We start from the raw sequence: 19,473 nt of genomic DNA on the forward strand, positions 1-19,473 counted from the left end.
GGGAGTGCAGTATACTTCGGCATGAATCCGAGAGTGCCCACCATGCATGCAGAAAGTGTTCGTAGTGGATCCAGATGTGGACATGGATTGACTAAGCATGGGCATGGTAATCGTATGAGGAGCCCATGGAGGAGGGATAGAGACACGTGGGTAGAAGATGTAAGTGTGTGTGTAGGAGTGACCCAAGGAATGTGTGATGACACATCATAAGCAAAGGATGGGAATCCTTGCGTTTGAAAGGTCGATGAATGGGGATGTGAGTGTTCTGGGATAGTGAGGGGGATGCCCAGCACTACCGTCCTAGGGTAAAAAGAAGTGCTTACTTGTGGGTTATGTGGAAGGCACATTGTTAAAGGGTGGCATTGCCCCCCCCTAACGATGTACTGAGGTGCAAAGGGGTAGTGAAGTGAGGGTATGCAGAAGTTGGTGTGAAGAAAGAGAAAGTACTAGGAGCAAAGAGGGTGGATCCAACTCCTAGAGTGTTGGATGCGGAAGTGGAGTGTAATCCTAGGGTTTGGAATAAAGAAGAGAGGAAATTGAGGTGTGGATTAGAAGTGGGTGGGATGGGAGGGATTTGAGAAGAGTAGTTTTACGTGCTTAAATGAAATAGAAGATGAAGATATACTTGATGAAGGATGTTTGCTTCGAGAGCCCTCTCTATTGAAGTTTACATACAGAAAATCATTTGGATCTTGCATACCTTAAGGAGAAACAGGAGAGGGTTTTGATTCATACAACTCAAAGGGTTGTGTGAACTTGACATTGGGCCTGATGAGATGAAGAAGATGGGTCAGAGTTGTTCCAAATGTCGTATGTCCTCCACAATCAAAGAGATGGCTAGCCTAACTAACCGGTTCAGATGGTGTAGCAAAGTTGGTAGGAGAGGTGTAAGCTCAATTGTACGTGATGCGCAAGTACTCTTCAAACTTCTCCTTTGTTATAAGATTAAAATCTTGAATAGGAGAAAACATAGAAGGTGAAGGTGAACTGTGAAGGTGGGGCGTTGTCTTCCTCACGGAGTCCATAATGCATTCTCAGGGTTTCCAATGATGGAGAAGCTTGATGAGACATCATGGAGTCTCGAGAAGAAGGTGACTAAGACATTGTGATTTGGCTACGAGTCGTTCATGTGCCTCGCACAAAACCAAGCCTCCATAATATCCGTAGGATACTCTTTACAAGGGCATTAGCTCTGACCATGTGAAGAAACTGCTAGGGTTTGCATTGAGGAAACACAGAGTGTACGACCATGAAAAAAACACAAAGACACAGATAGTGACATGCAAAACTCAAACCCTAAATGCAAAATATAAAACTCAAAACGCAAAAGTACAAAAACACAAACACAAATAGAGAGAGAAGGAGAACTTTGAAGTGAATGAATCAATGTAGCAAATGAATGTAAGAGTGTACAGAATACTCAAGGGCAGAGCAATGAGTGTGGGAGAGTGATGTCCACTAAAGACGGATCCGAAGTGCTGTAACGACTAATCGGAGATGAGAGAGTGCTAGATAATGAAGGGCAGTAGGTTGGTCACCAAAAGACAGAAGTCGGAGGCTGAAACTTGCTAAATGCAGTAGTGTAGTACTAGAGAAGGCTGAAAATTAATCACCCGAGGTAGAGAACTGCTAGGCGACAATATGAGAGGTGTTCGTTGATGTAAGCAGCCTGTTGGACAGCAAAAACGCAGGTATTGTAGCAATTGCTTTGTGGGAGAGATGGTAGCAGCCTGTGGCGTGGCCCTAGATACTGAAAATGCAGGCTGATCAGGTCTTGTGATGATGCAACAGATGGAGACCTCCAAACAGTAGGGCGATGGTTGGCAATAGCTGGCTAAGATGGTGATGGGCTGCACTTGATGATGGCTGGACAGCAGATGGTAGGTGGCTGATGGTTGAAATTTGCACAGTAGAGTGAGAAACCTGCACAAAAGGGATGGGTTGAGTGGTGGGCAGCTTGTCTATTTATAGTTGTGGATGGGCTCTCCCAAATCAGGGTTTATATAGAAACTCTCTCGAACCGCTCCTAGTTTTAGGGTTTTTTATTAATCAAGCATGTTTTGGGGTTGTTTAAGAGGCTAATCGGCATGTCATGCATTTTTAAGCTCAACATACACACAATTAATATACAATGGATTCAAATGAGAATGTAAAACACAGAAAAGGGGGAGAGATCGTATTCAATGAATGAATCAATGCTGAAAATGAGCGAGTGAAGAAGATGTTAAAGATATGGATGCTGATGAATGAATTAATGTTGAAAATTAGTGAGTGAAGAAAGTGTTATAGATGTGGGTGTTCAAGGAGGTAAGATGTCTAACAACTATTGACTCTCATGGGAGCAGGCTGAGGGGGAGTGCTAGAGAGTGATATCCTCAGTGTACAGATCTTGAATGCAGCAATACCAAGAAAGGATGAAGGTGAAGTGATTGGAGTTGAGGCCCGAGGGTGATGTCACACAGCAACCAAGGGCCGGTCGTGGATGCAGAATGCTGAAAGATGGGGTTGTGGTGATGAATGTGATGTTAGGAAGCTGCAGCAGCAGAAAGCATATATTTGATGATGAAAAAACAGGGGTTTGAATCAAGTCCTAATGATGAAAATGCAAAAGTAGCATGGCGTATGGCAGGTTGTGATAGGTCAACTGCAGGCTGAGAAGTGAAACACAGCTGGTTAAGGTAGGATGGAGGCTGACAACATCTGTTTGAAGATGGATGACAGGTTGACTGAAACCAGCCTTCTTGGCAAGGGTGGTAGATGACCTGATTTAGCTCAAATTACAGCAAGCATCAATAATACAAAACTGAAAATACAAGCATTGCCAATTAATCTTGGACAGCCAGCACCCGATTGAACCTAACGAGTGGGTGCCCCTTGCAGTATCTCTTTAACTTGTATTGCATTAAATTGAAGTACATTGAGATATGGGCTGATTTTCTTCAATCTTCAATACAATGGGCTGTCCCAAATGGCCAATGCCTCTTGGAATCAATTTGCTCCTTGATTGTCCAACAATTTGGGCACAATTGGGTTTTAAAATCTCTTGCATGCATGAGAGAGAAAATGGAGAATGGGCTCATCTCTTGGATCAGCTGCAAATCCTTTGCCTTTAGTTGCTACACCAAGTATGAGGTCTTCAATAATTGGGCACAGATCTTGAGGTGGTTGAGAAACTCTAATTTTTGCTATAAATTAAGGTTTCAGCAGCAATTGTTTCAATTGCTATTTGGCCCAAGCTGGAAATGACTGAGAATTGTTGGGAATTATCAATAGAGGAGAGAGAGAAAGGTGAGGAGAGGGAATCTATGAATGTGTCCCCGAAATTGGGTCTCAGTATTGCTTGAACCAAGACAGCATTTAATGTTGTTGCTTGATGTTTAGAGCTCCCAAAATGCTGTAGCCTTGCTTTAACTGCTGTAGCCAACGGCTGGGACCAAGTTGTTGCTCTTCTTATCAGCATGTTGGCATGATGTGTAGGATGGACAGATAATGCCATGTTATGGGAGAGGTGAAAGTGGAAATAGGCTGAGAAAGAGCTGGCTGAAGGGGAAAGCATTGAAAATGTAGAGTTGAGAGGAGAGTAGATATTAGAGAGAGGAGAGAGTTAGAGAGGTGGGGGATTGCAAGTGGAGAGCTAAGTGAGAGGAGGAATAGTCATCGATGTTGTAGGAAACAATGCAAGGAAAGCGTAGGCACCAGATTGTAGGAATGTGAACCCAAAAGAAATATGCAATAGGAAGGAGACTATAGAAATGAGCGGGTAGATGCTACCCTGTTTAGAAGTTTCAGGTGTCCTCAACTGTTAAGTGATGTTTTAGAATATGTTCCGTGTTGCTCCCTTATTAGGGAGATATGACAAGAAATATCCGATCTAGCAAGGATGCGTCACTGGCTTTGAATCAATTGAGAACACTATTCTGGCAACTTGAGGTCTTGTCTCGGCCGTCCCATTCTATGCACATACCAACATGCTGACCATGGTGGCAAGTATTGGAAAGAGGAGAACCATATTTTAATCTCAAATTGGGAAAGTGAGGTCGATGCCGAAGACAAGTGCCGAATCTCGTAGAATATGTAGAAAAGGGAAGGAACCCCCTCTCAACCTTGAATGTTGAGGGCGGAGGGGGAAGAGCAGCTTGATATTGGTATTCGTGTGGTACCTAGAACTAGAAAGATGAGGATGAAGCATCCCTACTAGAAGAGCCAGGGTGAAGACACTGCCATGGTAGCATCAAGAGAGATGCTGTGCGATCTGCCTTGGCAGGGGAAGCCTCCATGCTTGTAGAAGAGCAAATCTCATAGGAAGATGAAACCATGAAGGAACAATGTGCATCCCATATCTCTAGTCTAGGAAAAATTGATGCAAACCTGCATGTTAGCTCCATATTGAAATACAAAACCTTGCAAGAGAGGTCAGAATCTACAAAATATAGGTTAGTACTAGGATGCTTCAAAGCAAAAAAAGAAGAAGAATAAAGCTAATGAAAGATATGCAATGAATGTGTGTATATGAGTGATTGTAGCAGAAGAGTAAGGCCTAGAGGAATGCTAGACTAATCGAGGGTGTCCGAAGAGACCTAGAGAAGTGCTAGTCTAAGGGTGTGACCACCAATGCGTACGACCATCAACAAGTCATTGCTAATGAATTGCAATGAATTGCATGACGAGGTGGGGAAGTGTGTCTAGGGTGGGTTGTAGAAGGAGACCCTGGAATGGATACAAATAGTGCAATGGGTGAGGAATGAGTAGACCAATCAATTGATCTTTGAGGGATAGTGAAAGATGTGAGTTGCTGAGGCTGTCCGTCTGTCAGCAACTATGCTAAAAGAAAGAGATGGGGCAGTAGCAGGAGATGTAGCCCCAATGGATTGTCCAATAGTAGTGGAGGTAGTTGTAGTGATCATTTGTGGTGTCTTAAATGGGAGACCTTGGATGTTGGTATGACACTCCTTGTCCACATGGCATAATCTTTGACAATGTGTGCAAAACCTATTCTTTTAGGGAGTTGTTGCTAGATGGGTTTAGATACTTTGTTTTCGTTTGAGGAAGGGATGTCACCCTAATTGGACCCCTCTCAGAATAAAAATGTGGGGAGGACTTCTTGTGGTGGGCTTGATCATGCAGCCTTATGTAACACAAAAAATGACATTTGAACTTACAGAAGGTTGGCAATTGGGGCAACAAGATGATGTGTTGGATGAAGTGGAAGTACTTTTTAGGAAGTTTGTTCAAAAAGAAGGTAACATGATTAATCATCTAGCTTTGGGGAGCTAGTAGTGGCAAACTCACCGGCCGACTTGACTTTGTGATCATGCCCTTCCTTAATGGAAAACACATGAAGCTCAAAGTCGAGATCGATATGGTAAACCCAATGCTTAGATGCGAGGGGAAAATGTTGTAACTGAGAGTGAAACTCAAGAAGCAACCCTTCATTAGCTCAACATTGGCTGTTGTATTGCGGGCTCTCCATTGACAGATGTGATTAGGGTGAGCCAGCTGGCATAGGCTCGAGACCAATGACTAGGTCCCAAAGACTTTGAGATTCAAGCGCTTGTCATAGGAAGGTCGACCAAGTGGTGAAATTAGTCCCGTTAGAACGAGTCTTATTCATGAAGGCATTCTGGCCGTAGCAACTGGAGTGGTAGTGTTGTAAGAAGGATAATGTGGGTAGGGGAGATAGGGTGGGGGAGTGGAGTACACTTGGATATCAATCCTAGAGTGCCCACCATGCATGCGTGAAGTGTGCATAATGGATCCAAAAGTGGGAATAGGCTGACTGGGCATGGGCATGGTGATTGCATGAGTAGCCCCTGGAGGAGCGATAAGGACATAGATGTGTGACGGCGCACCATAAGCGTCAACCCATCCTTGTTGGGTTTGACACCCATTGCTTTGTTGATTGCTTCTTTAAAGGTAGTGAAAGTGTCTTCTTGTGTCTTCTTGAATCTCACCTTCTTCTTGCTTGGTGTTATTCAATGTTGCAATCTCTTCTTTTAGTTGTGGGATATCCATCATCATAGTTGATTTTTAATTCCTCCGCTCTTAGGCTTCACCTCAAGCTTGGCTATTTTATCGAGGAGTCTATGTTGTACTTAGTTTATGGAGGCGGCTGCGTTGCACTTGGTTTATGTTGTTGTGTAGAGTTTTTTTTGTATTAGTGACTAGTGACTTGAGCACATTTTTAAGATGATCTAATTTGGTATCTATGCTAGCTGTTTGCACCAGCAGAGAATTTGGTTTTTTTAACACCTCGTCTTATCTTCTTTCTGCTCCCATGCTTGATGAAATAGGGTTAGGGAGGTTTGGGCTGGGGGCAGGGTATAACAGGGCCGGGGGGTGGTAGGTTTGGGAGAACATGGTGGGTCAAAGCTTGGGTAGGACAAGTCAGAACTGAGGTGGAGGAGGGTTGGGCTAGGGGCGGAGGTCAGGTCTCGGGCATGGACGAGGTAGGAGGTCCAAGGCTTGGGTAGAGGGCGTAGTAGGGAATGAAGTTAGGGTGGTACTTAGGTGGGGTCGGGTACTACTGATGCAGAGGGCAGGATCTGAGGCGTGGTCTGGTGCTGTTGATACAGAGGGTGGGGTAGAGAGATAGAGAGACCAAACAAGTGTAGCTTAGTTGGTTAAGTTGAACATGGTGTTGACCAGAAGGGCTTTGGTTCAACTTATACATTCTGCTCAGTTATTTAGTATAAGTATTACAAAAGGGGAGAATTGAACCCAGGTCAGTGCGTTAATTAAAACAAGTGGCTTACTGCTAGGGAAGCCACTTGATTAGCGAGAGAGAGAGAGAGAGAGAGAGAGAGAGAGAGAGAGAGAGAGAGAGAGAGAGAGAGAGAGAGAGAGAGAGAGAGAATGGCAAGAGAGAGAAGACGAGAGAGCGTGGAGATGGCCGTCGTTCGTGTCCTGTCCCTGCGCCACCAGCGGAAACCCTAGAGCGCCTCATTCCTCGCTTCCTGCCTGCAAACGTCCGCCTGCGTGCGGGCGCCTACCTGTGGAGGCACAGGTTTTGCTGCCGACGCCGGTGTTGGTCAGGTCTGCTTCGTCCCTGTCTCTTGCTGCCGTCGAGTTGTCTGCTGTGGTCTTCAGGTTGCGACCCGCTCGCCCCCTGCTGTGCGATGGTGCCCCACTGCGCGCAGTCCTGCCTCACATCCCCCCTCGGACGTTGCATAGTCACCTGGTTTTGCGCTCTCAGCTACTCGCCTGCCTTCACACGCCCTGTTCATCAGGGGTTCATCTGCGCGTGTCTGTCCTGTTCTCCACAGGAGCCCTGTTGCAGTCCTGTTGCTGCAGGCGCAGGTTTCGCCGCCGACGCCCGTGTTGGTCAGGTCTGCTTCATCCCTGTCTCTTGCTGCCGTCGAGTCGTCTGCTGTGGTCTTCAGGTTGCGACCCGCTTGCCCCCTGCTGTGCGACGGTGCCCCACTGTGCACAGTCCTGCCTCACATCCCCCCTCGAACGTTGCATAGTCACCTGGTTTTGCGCTCTCAGCTACTCGCCTGCCTTCACACGCCCTGTTCGTCAGGGGTTCATCTGCGCGTGTCTGTCCTGTTCTCCACAGGAGCCCTGTTGCAGTCCTGTTGCTGCAGCCGGGTGGTTCCCTGATTTTGCAGGTCTTCGGAACCTGCACAGAGAGAGAGAGAGAGAGAGAGAGAGAGAGAGAGAGAGAGAGTAAGGGCCGCAACATTCTGCATAATATCTTAAATGTGCAAATGGCTATTGACTATGCGCGGCAGTCCAGTCAGGAAGTGGTATTGATTCAATTGGATTTGGAAAAGGCTTTTGACTATGTAGATTGGTCTTTCATTGCAGATCTCATGTCTGCTATGGGTTTTGGTACTCGGATGTCCCGATTGATCTACACCATTAGTGTTGCAGCTTCTTCAAGAGTTATGCTCAATGGTGGGTTTACAGAGCCATTTGTCCTTGCACGCTCGGTCAGACAGGGTTTCCCTTTGAGTCCTCTCTTCTTTGCCCTGGCGACTCACCCGGTCCTTTCAATGTTATCCTCAATGGCGGCTTCTGCTCAGCTGGCAGGATTGTCTCTTCCTTTGGGGCAGCACTTCATTAGCCAATCTTTGGCTGATGACACCTTTATGATTTTGCGGGCGGACAGGGACAATATTCGAAAGGCATTAGATGTTTGGACGCTCTTTGGTCAGGCTTCTGGTCTTCGCATCAATGCCTTTAAATCAGCCATACTCAGTTGCACGGAGCGTGATTTACAGTCATTAGGCTGGCAGGGCCAGGTTGTTTCCCGTGGCTCCATTGTAAGGCATCTTGGATACCCATTGGGGGTGGATGTACGGCCAAAGGAACTACTGGAGTGGATTTCACAAAAACTGGCGGTGAAGTTTATGTATTGGAAGTCGCAAGCGTGGCCATTTCATGTCCGCCTCAAAGTGGCTTAGACAATTATGCTGCCAATGCTAACATATTTCCTGCCATTGCTGCCGTGGACGCCTACTACTTTGAAGGCTCTCACTCATCCCATTCGTTTCATGTTATGGAAGAAGGATTCACTGCAGGTAGGTATTTCGTGGATTTCATGGTCACATACATGTACCCCTAAACGCATGGGTGGTGGAGCTATTTTGGATGCTGAAACTCATATGTTGGCTCTTCGTTGGTCTCTTTTTCGTGCCATGTGCGTGGATCATCACCCGTGGACCATTATAGCCCGTTATTTTCTTGAGGACAGCGGGCTACGCCATGGTAATACACGACTTCGGGCCTCCTGGTGGCATGTCCTTAATGCTGACTCTCGAGTTTCCAGTCCCTCTTCCTCTCTGTTACTGCACTTGGTCGGCTCTTGGAAAGTGGTGCTCCAAAAGGCCCGTTGGCATCCATTGGGGAACTGCTTGCATACTAACTCCTTTCAGCTGGAATTGTTGGCAGTATCGAGATTACTTTCATGGGAAGACAAACATCAGCTCAGACCGAGATTTAACCGCATGGCCCGTTTAGGTGTGACTTCGATTGCAGATGCTACCCTTGCCACTCGCAATGTCCTCGCATCGTTTCGAACTGCTAGGAGACTTTTCAGGATCCCGCGCGAATACCGTGGTTTATGGGAACAGCTTTTGTCGGAGCTTCAGGGTAGGCAATCCTTTCCTGCCCTGGCTGTGGATCGTCCTTGGCAGGACTGGGACCTTGCAGGCCGGTTGAGTCTGGAAAAGGCCTCTACTAATCAGGTGTATCATATTCTCATTCAAGATCATCAATGGCTGGGTGTGAAAGCTAATACTGTTTGGGGACTGCGGAAATCACAGTCATGGTGGAAGGCAACTGTGATGGAGGGCTGGCTGAATAGGACACCTTTCAAATGCAAGGTCTTTCTCTGGCGGGTAATGATTGGTGGTCTTCCTCTTGCCTCGGCCCTTTCCAAGGGTAGAATCTTGAATGGCAATTGTTTCTTTTGTACCACTACTGCGGAATCGGCCCGACATCGATTTCTTTCTTGCCCGCTCGCCAAGAATATCTGGTCACTCTTGTCGTAAATCTGGTGCGCAGTGATGGGGTCCTCACTAACTCCTTTCGATTGGGTTTTTGTGCGCCCAAAGTACCCCACACCGCCACAGTTATATATGAAGATCTTATTTCACTTTTTCATATACTGGGGATGCTGGCACATTTGGACCACGCGCAATGCTTTTCTCTTTGATTCGGCTTCTAATGTACCAAGACACATTGCCAGGCTTAAAGGGCTCTTGCATTGGCAGATAGATCTCATCCGGCACTCGGACTTGCTCCCTCGAGAGGATTTGCTTCCCTGGCATATGGCAATTGCCTCTGGGTCGTTGCCATGATTGGTGTAACCTTTTTCGTGGATTAGTACGGGGATTTTCCACACGTTGGCCTAGGGCCCTCGTGTCTTTTGTAATCATGTAATCATTTAATCTTGTACCTTTTTTTTCGTAATTAATATAATTACCTTTTACGGAGAGAGAGAGAGAGAGAGAGAGAGAGAGAGAGAGAGAGAGAGAGAGAGAGAGAGAGAGAGAGAGAGAGAGAGAGAGAGAGAGAGACGCCCAGTTCCCGACCTGCCCCTTCACCTTTGTCGTAGTCCCGCCTCAGCTCAGAGAGAAGCATGGCTGGTCTGGATATGGCTTTTATTGACCAAACGGTGGCCGCCCTTGGTCCGGATTCTGATACAGAGGAGCCGGAGGATATGGTTCCTTGCACAGAGGAGGTGCCTCCTGCTCCTGACTTTCAGCCTATGGGCAAACGCTCCAAGCATGTGCCCGAAGAGACAATCGGTCATCAGGATCGTTCTTATGCTCAGGTGGCCTCTGATTTTGTGGATTCACAGGAGATTGACTGGGAGTATTTGCTGGAATTTGTCAATACGTTGCTTGCTGACTATGTCCAGCATAATCATGAAGCTTTTTCGGACGCGGGAACTAAAGAGGTTTTGGAGGCAACAGTGGATCCGAAAACTGTCCTGCGCTCTTTTTCCATGTTTTATGACCGTGCAGTTATACTCTTCTTCACTGACAGGATCCCAGTGCTTTCCCATATTTGCCAGTGGCTGCACCATTTACTACAAGGGGAGTGTGTTGAGGAGATTTTTGTTGGGCCTCGAGGCTTCTATGAGGTGCTGCTGAAATCTGAGAAGCATCGGACTGAGCTCCTGTCCAAACTACCATTATTCTTTGATCGCCGTTTGGTCCATGTTGTGCCATGGCGCCCTATGGCAGACTTTCAGCGCCTGCTTTAACGTGAATGCCCGGTGTGGGTTGAGGCGGAAAATTGCCCGGTTGTCTATTGGCCATCGTTAAAGGATGCCATGGCCGTTGTGGGAACGGTGCTGGTCCCCCCAAGCCTAAGGGCAATGAATAGAAACCGTTTGTGTATGTTATGGGACACTGCCAGGAAGAGGCCTGAGTGGCTGTGCCTCAATTGCTCTGGCATGCACCCTTTGCATTTTCGCTTGAAATGGGGCAACTTTGCAGGACTCTGCTTTTCGTGTGGTAAATTGGGGCACTTTATGGCTGAATGCCCAGAGTGGCAACCGTCTTCAGATAATGTGCATGTTGTGCCGCCCATGGATGACATGGTGCTTGATGCTTCGTCACAGGCGGAAACCCAGCCATCCAGTGTTTTGGATAAAGGTAAACAACAGGTTTTCGGTTTGGATTCCCGTAGCAATGATTGGATAGAGGCACACCAAAAGAAAGGTAAAAAGTTGGATACTAGCCTGCCGGATTCTGGGTCTACTGTGTCATAGGATTCCATGCGCACGTATATGCGCAGGAAAGAAATGTTCTCTTCTCAACATGCTGTGCGTACTATGGTTCCTTTTGCTCCTCGTAATCAGTCTACGAGGAAAATATATACAGACGGTCCCAAGGGCCCGCCTGCTAAGTTGGCATTTGATTCTAGAGGCAATGTGATTACACCCTGGGATCGTCGTTATCCCCGTTCCATCCCCAAGACAGTGGATATCCTATCTACCTCTAAAGCTGGCCGGCAGAAATCTTTTGCAATGTTAGCTGATTTTCTAGATGACGGTGTCCTTGACATTCTCACAGACAAGGTTAAATCGAGGCAAGCGGTGCCTCGTTCCTGATTTTCTTTTTAAAGATATATGAAGATAGCCACGTGGAATGTGCGAGGCATTTGTTCTCGCCATAAGCAACTTGCCATGTGGAATGACTTGCATGAGAATTAGTGGGATGGCTTGTGTGCGGTGGAGCACAAGAGTCACGATGAAGCAGGAAAAGTTGTGGATTGCCATGGGTTTCGCTTGTTTTATACAGGGACACATGCTGTGCATTATTCTGGTGTGCTTATGATCGTCCATGAGAAATATCAGCCCGTTCTTATTAAAAATGATGTAAGGGCCGCTTTGTGGTAATTGAAATTATTTGAAGGAGAGATCTTATGATTGCTGGGCCTCTATGCTCTGAATGACCCTTTAGCTCGCCGGGATCTTTGGAAGACTTTGCAGAGCTCCATGTCACTTGGCAGAAGGGGTTTCTTGATGGGGGATTTCAATATGTGTGTTGACTCTTCACAGTCCACTTCAGGGCATTCGGTGATGGATGCTCTTGAAAGTCGGGCGTGGAATGCCTTTGCTCTTGCGGTACTTAAGCAAGATCTATGGTCTTGGTTACAACCTTCATCTCCAGGGTTTACTTTCCATTCCGCACAGTATGCATCTACGTGGTCGCGGTTGGATCGAATGTACATCATGCAGGATGATGATTTCTTCCCGAGATGCTGTAAATGAAAGTCTTGCAGCAATATGCCTTGTCGGACCATTTCCGTCTCCAGCTTGAGATACTGACACAACCCATTCCACCTTTTATGCAGTTGCTGGATAGACTCCCTTTACGTTTCAACTCGTCTTATTTGAAGCATTCAATCTTTTAGGGCTATATGCAGCAATTGATTGGGAGATTTTTATTGGACTTTGCCTCTGAGGGCACAGCTTCCTTTGAACGACTACTCTCTAATGTGCAACGGGTTGCTCGCCAGTGTGGGATCCATCATGGCTCTCTTTGTCAGCGGCGTCGACATGCAGCGGAGGACTTACTGGCTTTGGTTCGTTCGCTACTGGTGGACACCCCAAATGATGAATTTCTGCTGTCCCTGGCGCAACGTTTGGCTGATCTTATTAAAGAATTTCAGTTGAAATCCTATGAGTACGACTGACAATTTGCAGGATAGTGCTTGTCAGACTTATAAGTTCTTTCGCGCCTTGCATGCTTCTCCTGCTCCAGAAAATATGACCAGACTCCAGGATTCAGAAGGTCGCATGGTCACTGATCCGCAGACCATTGTCAATATGTGCAGGAATTATTTTCTGGATCTTCTTGGTTCTTCTCCGTTGCCTTCTGATCAGGTTACGCATGCACGCTCAGTCTTCTATGATCTGGTCCGCCATCAGGTTCCACTTGATATGCAAGCTACTTTGGAGGCAGATATTTGTGAGGAGGAGGTTATGGATGTTTTGTTACACCTGCCTAAGGATAAAAGCCCTGGTTGGGATGGTCTCACCAATGAATTCTTTGAGAGCTTGGCTACCCAACTGGTGAAGCCATTGGCGGCTATGTTTCAGCAGGTTTGGGAAACAGGGGTCATGCTCATGGAAAGAAGGCCTTATCAAACTGCTTCCAAAGGTTCCTTCGCCGTCAATGTTGCAATAGTGGAGACCAATTTCTTTGATGGGTTTGATGTATAAAATCTTTTCCAAAGTGATGGCGAATCGGCTCCATAAGCACCTTTCAGCTATTGTGCATCCTCTTCAATATGGTTTCATTAAGGGCCGCAACATTCTGCATAATATCTTAAATGTGCAAACGGCCATTGACTATGCAAGGTACTCTAGTTAGGAAGTGGTATTGATTCAATTGGATCTGGAAAAGGCTTTCGACTATTTAGACTAGTCTTTCATTGCAGAACTTATGTCTGCTATGGGTTTTGGTACCCGGATGTCCTGATTGATCTACACCATTAGTGCTGCGGCTTCTTCACGCGTTATGCTCAATGGTGGGGTTACAGATTCATTGAGAAATTTGAGCAGGTATGCAAAGCTAACAACCTCAAGGATCCCGCTCAATGAGCACAAGCATTTGGTCTTTGCATGGGAGATAAGGGATAGAGTTGGTTTACTAGTCTAGACAATACTGAATGCAATAACTTCACCTAGTTGAAGGATTTCTTCATCAAGATATTCTCGGAGGAAGGATACTTTGATAACCTCATTGGTAAGTTGATGAATGTTAGCCAAAAAGATAAGGAGGACATACAAGACTATGTTACACATGTGAAGAGTCTCTATAAGAGGATAATTGCAGCTAAGTGAGCTAATGAGAGAGTAGTCTCTCTACTATATTCATTAACATGATCCACAATGAAGAACTCTATAAGGCCCTAGCTTACTTGGCATATGGCAATTTCCTCTGCGTCTTTGCCATGACTTGTGTAACTTTTTTGTGGCTTGGTACTGGGATTTTACACACATTGGCTTAGAGCCCTCGTGTATCTTGTAATCATGCAAACTTGTACTTTTTTTCCGTAATTAATACAATTACCTTTTACGAAAAAAAAAGAGAGAGAATGGCACTTTTGCAAGCCCTATGCGTGCAAAGTAATCCTTGGACTGATGTCGCAAAATGTTTTATTGAGGAGACTAGTATCTCCCATGGTTGCACAATTATGTGGGTGTCTTGGTGGCATGTGCTGAATTCTACGTGGCCTCTTAAAATGTCATAGTCATTTCTTCTTACTCATTTGATTGCTCTTGGCAAGAGATTCTTTGCTTTATCGTTTGATGTCCTCCTGATGTTCGAAAGGAGGCCCATTCGTTACAGGCAAAAGTGTTGGCCACTTCTAGGCCGCTTGATTGGCCAGATAAAGTATTGTAGGGAGATAAATTTAATTGGATGGCTAGATTGGGGCTGCAAACGGTATGTGATGCTATCATTCTTGGGCTTGTCTTTATTCTTTCCGTAGCATATGCTAGTACTTTCAAGTGCCTAGAGGCTATAGCCACATGTGGTCAACCTTGCAGGAGCAGCTTCAGCAATATAATCCACTGCTTGCTTTTCAGCCTACTTCTTGTTGGCAGGATTGGATGTTTGTGAAACTTGATGATTTTCAGAAAAGGTCAGTCAGTCAAATCTACCATAAGAGGGTAGAGGATAAGATATGGGTCATTGAGAAAGCTAATAAAGTGTGGCATGCTCTGGATAGCAGAGAGAAGTGGTAGGATAGATTTATTCAATTGTGGAGGTCCAAGATTCCTTATTAGGGGAAAGTTTTTGTATGGAGGCTGTTCATCGGTGGTCTTCCTATTGGGGATGTTCTACACGGCCACAATGTCTCGTGTGGCCAAAGTATCTTTTGCACTACTTGTGATGAGACACCGATTGATCTCTTCATCTCTTGCCCTCTGGCAAGACGAATTTGGAGCTTTGTTTCCTGTGTGTGGACCTCAGTGACTTAGCAGCAGAGGCCCATCCATACTTTGCAATAGGATCATCCTTCAGATGGACAGCTTTTTGGCACATTTGGCAAACCCGTACTGCCTGCATTTTTGATTCGGCCTTGGTTATCTGTGGTTATGTGGCCCGTGTTTGAGGATGACTGTTATGGCAAATCTCTTCCATGGTTTTAGGAGACTTGGTCCTCCCTGATGTGGCTGCTTCTCGGCAAGTCCAAAGCTTAGGGCCTCAATATATAGGGGAGAGAGAGAGAACATGTGTGTATGTGTGTGTCTGTGTACACAGCAAACTGTTCTCGGCAAGTCCAAAGCTTAGGGCCTCAATATATAGGGGAGAGAGAGAGAACATGTGTGTATGTGTGTGTCTGTGTACACAGCAAACTGAATAGATGGTGAGAATGAGAGTCCAAAGCTTAGGGCCTCAATATATGGGTCTAGGTGCATACGTAAACCTTGGACTCTTATTTAATGCTGGCTGGTGTGGGTGGTGTTCAAACCCAAACATGCACTCTTACACACAATAATGTGTGTTATGCAACACACATTATTGTGTGATGAAAATGGATGCTAAACCCTGCAAATAAAGACCATACACATGCAATGACACCTAAAAGAAGATTAATAAGGAGATTGCTTTAATGGTCTTCTTAAATGCTTTTTGAAGGGTTGACAGCAATCGTTGGAGAGTGTTTCATCTTGTTCGTTCAAATGGACAATTTCGGTTATTGACACAGGATGTTTCCTCGCCTCCCCTTCCCCACAAAACCCCTGCCTGACCTCTTCATCCCCCAACTTAAAAGAACAAGAAAAACAACAAGATGGACAAATCTGCCTTGAGTTATGTGCCAGGTTGGGCATGTAGTGCAACTTCTTCCAGTCTTTTTCCCTTTTAACCTATTCTTTAAGTATCCCTTTGTATGTTTCTCTTATCTATCTTGTCTTTCCCTCTTCTGCTTCAATCGTCTTCCTCCCTCCTATTCTCTCCTTTTTTCTTTCATTGCCTGTCTATGGCTGCATATGCACTTGTGATGTTTAGTTATTAACATTTGACAAAAGGAATGATTGTGACAGGTTTCTGCAATTTCAGTTTTTTGCTGATATCCGTGTATGCAGTAAAGAATAGGCTGTTTTTTGGGTATTCATAATATTTTGTTAGTCATGAAGATCTGACATGTTTCTCTGTGGTCTTCAGGCTGATCCACTCCCCATCGATGAGTATGGTGCCCTTGTGTACGTAGGTCGCTGGGGCATTCATGGTATATCATTGTCTGGAAGGGTCACCTTTAAGCCAGGGCAGTGTGGTTTTGCCACTTTCGGAGCTCCACGACCTATGCATGTAATTAAGAGCTTGAACATCTATCCAGTTTTGTCTTCAACTGCAGGTGTGAGATGCATTATTCATTTTATTGTTGGCATGTTTTTGGTCTTTGCTTTTGCAGACGAGGATTCTAGATGAAAGGCTTTGGAAGTGGATGGATGAACACCGTATGAAGCGGCTTGAAGAAGAAAAGGCAATGTCAATAGCTGCGAAAGAAATGCCTGAGGTTGTTAGTGCACAGCAGTTCTTGTAGGATGTGTGGCAACATAGGGTGATGAGCAAAAGGAAGGGTGCAAGCAAGGAGCTGAGAACCTTACAGAAGAGAGGTCATGTTTGGCAACTGTTCAAGGTGGAAGTTAAGCAGGTGGGTCCAGTGAGTGCCCAATTCACTTGGATAAGGCTGTCTCTCTGGAGTAAGGACTCTTTCCAAGCTATCATACATATGATTGGAAGTGCACTACAAGGCCAATTACAGGGTGATTTTACCAATCTGACCCAAAGATGTCCTGTAAACTAGACAAGATCAATTCAGAGGCAGGAAGTACATGCACCATTGCCAACTCTTAAATGGGGACACCTATGAGAGCGCACAGCCAGCTCTCTTGTAAGGTGGTAACTGCCGGAGTACAGGATACGCGTTTTGTAGTGCTGGTGGTGGAAATTGGTTACAGATACTCAGTATGTATGTAGAAGTAGATGCAAAAGTGATTCTCAAACTAACCGTGTTGGCGATTGGAACTGTTGATCTTTCGTCAAAGAAAATGTAAAAGTAAACTGTTCTCGTGCGGGGGTTTCCTAGAAACCAGTTCTTTCAGTGGTTTCTGGTTTCGAGGAAAACCTGTTCTGTTCACATGAGGGGTGGCTTGGTATATTAAAATATACAAAAAATTGGGATCTTAACCCAAAATAAGGTTTGACTGAGACTTTGTTTTGGGACCTTTCCTATAATAACATGTGGTTTTCAGTGAGAAACTACCTCAGCTGTGTTCTAAAAGGGGTAGAAGGTTTTTACCAAAAATCAAAAACCAAAAATCACCCCATGTGATGCAGAGGCGTTTCTAGTTTTTGGTGAAAACTATTGGAAACACCAAAGGACAGACCTACATCATCTACTTTCTTCAACACAACAATGGACCATGGTTTGCGGCACCATCAATAGACTCTGGAACGCCTGGGCCCAGGACCATGATGGACTAGTAGCAGAGCACTATCACATGCCAGAGACATCCTAGCACCCCTTGTCGCCCACCTATTCAACAGGGCCCCTCCTCACGGTTCTATGCTCTTCTTTGCAACTTGATAGTCTCAACTACTTGGACCGATGAAACTTCAAGATGATGGAATTGCATGGCGATGTTCTAATATCACACAAATTGGCAGTCCACCATTCACAAGGATGGGTAACAAAGGTCAAATCTTATGTTTATGGAACACATTTTTAGAAGCCTATAGAAAAACTTCACCATCAATTATTTTTTCGTAGATTTTGAAGGTTTTTAAAGTCATATTATAGCTAAAGTGACCTAGAAGTCACTAGATATTGAAGTTAAAAAGTTTCTCCAAAGATCTCTAGGCTTTTTACCAAGATTATTAATTTGCTCAACACTGAACGTCATTTTAATACTAAAGCTTTTTTTTCCATGAATATTGATCCAGTCTTCAAGCCTCACTGCATGGTATTTTGGAAAGAATCAAACATCATTGGAGTCTATAATGAGGAATTTGCTTGGTCAAGTTTGTCATGTTTCTTGTGAGATATCAAGTAGAAGGCCTCTTAACTACTAAAACCATATTGTGGCCAAGAATGCTTGTGCTTTTGAAATCTTAAGTGCTCTATATACAGTTTTGTTGTAGTGGTATCCAAACAACATTACATACGGTTTTGTGCCCAAGACAAAACAGAGTGGTATCCAAACAACATTACATATGGGTTTTGTTGTAGTGCCTTTTGTAGGCTTGTTGGATATTTGCGTACATTCAAGAATAATGTCTATTTTTTTAGCAATTTCCTTGTCTAGTAGACGTGTGGCTATTTTGTAAAGCGTTGATCTGATGAATGACTTGGGGGTTGTGGAACTATTAAGTCAGTTCTTGATGATTTGGTTCCATATTTTGATTACTTATTGAAAGACAAAATAAATCTCAAGGACTTGGTGACCAATCGTGTGAATTTTCTAAAAATAGATATTTGAATTGAGTATCAAAACACTTATATTGCCTATCTAAACATAAAATAAATAAGTGATGTGGTATTGGTTGAATAGACAAAAGACATTTGCCCATATCTTGTGCCATCTCCCTTGGGTTGTATATCTAGATCGATTTCTATCATCCATGGTTGCAAAAAGTGCATGTCAATCCAAGTTCATATCACTTAGGTTGTTTTTTAAAGGATATTTATAACTCTTTCACTCTTAAGCTTACAAGTCAAAACATTAAGTAAACACATCCATGAATTATTGGTTACTTGTTCATATTGTTTTGCTCTAATACCATGCGTATTAGGCTTGTCAAATGCGCTCTTGTAAATGGTATTTGGAGAGGCTAAATTGAAAGATCAAAACATAACTATAGAGGCTATTTTTTGGAAGGATTATTATTTTATGAAGCTTCATTATATTATTTTAGGCACTTGTGTAATATTGTTGCACTTTATGGACATCACATTATACTCATGGATGTGAGAGTCGGGGGGACTCTCTCATGTACTGCAATTGTTGTGTAGGGTATGCATGTATATTTGTCATAATATTAGTATAGGCATGGTCTAAATAGGCTAAGGATAAAGTATGCTTCAAGGAAAGACTAGTGTAGATCTCATAAAGGGGGTAGGATGCTTAAAAGAGGGTACAAATCTTGGTTTGTAATTATTGAAATCTTAAAAGAAGTGCAGATCCTAACACTAATCCTAAAACGGGGTCCCACTCAAGAGAGGTGATCTAATCCTAACCCTAATTTGTGTCTATATAGGGATGGGAGGTCTCAATAATATTTATCCTTTTGGCATATTTATGTCTTGAAAGTTCTGTTAGTGTAACCATTCAATCTTTCTATTTTAACATCTTGCTTTCATTTTTGAGAGTGACTTAGAGAAAGAGAGTGAGGTGTGTTGGGCGAGGGACAGAGGGAAGTTGAAGCTCCTCTCTGTTTTCTTGCTTTTCTCTTATTCTCTACTAGTCTGACTTAATGTGCTTGGTGGTGAATGTGA

The 19,473-nt window shown here is 44.6% G+C and overlaps 1 protein-coding gene across 1 annotated transcript in view; it reads left to right on the plus strand.

The window, feature by feature from the left end:
- The window catches only part of EMB3144 (AAA-type ATPase family protein), an 85,974-nt gene extending 68,074 nt beyond the window's left edge, over positions 1–17,900 (plus strand). The window contains exons 15-16 of the mRNA XM_087685564.1: positions 16,140–16,283; positions 16,387–17,900. Coding sequence (XP_087541690.1) covers positions 16,140–16,283; positions 16,387–16,518 — 276 coding nt within the window. The 3' untranslated portion in view covers positions 16,519–17,900. The remainder of the gene's footprint in view (positions 1–16,139; positions 16,284–16,386) is intronic.
- Positions 17,901–19,473: the final 1,573 nt, after the last annotated feature.

This window comes from Lygodium microphyllum, chromosome 1, assembly GCF_053477565.2.
Source record: "Lygodium microphyllum isolate KBCC chromosome 1, Lygodium_microphyllum_v1.1.10, whole genome shotgun sequence".
Lineage (NCBI taxonomy): Eukaryota > Viridiplantae > Streptophyta > Polypodiopsida > Schizaeales > Lygodiaceae > Lygodium > Lygodium microphyllum.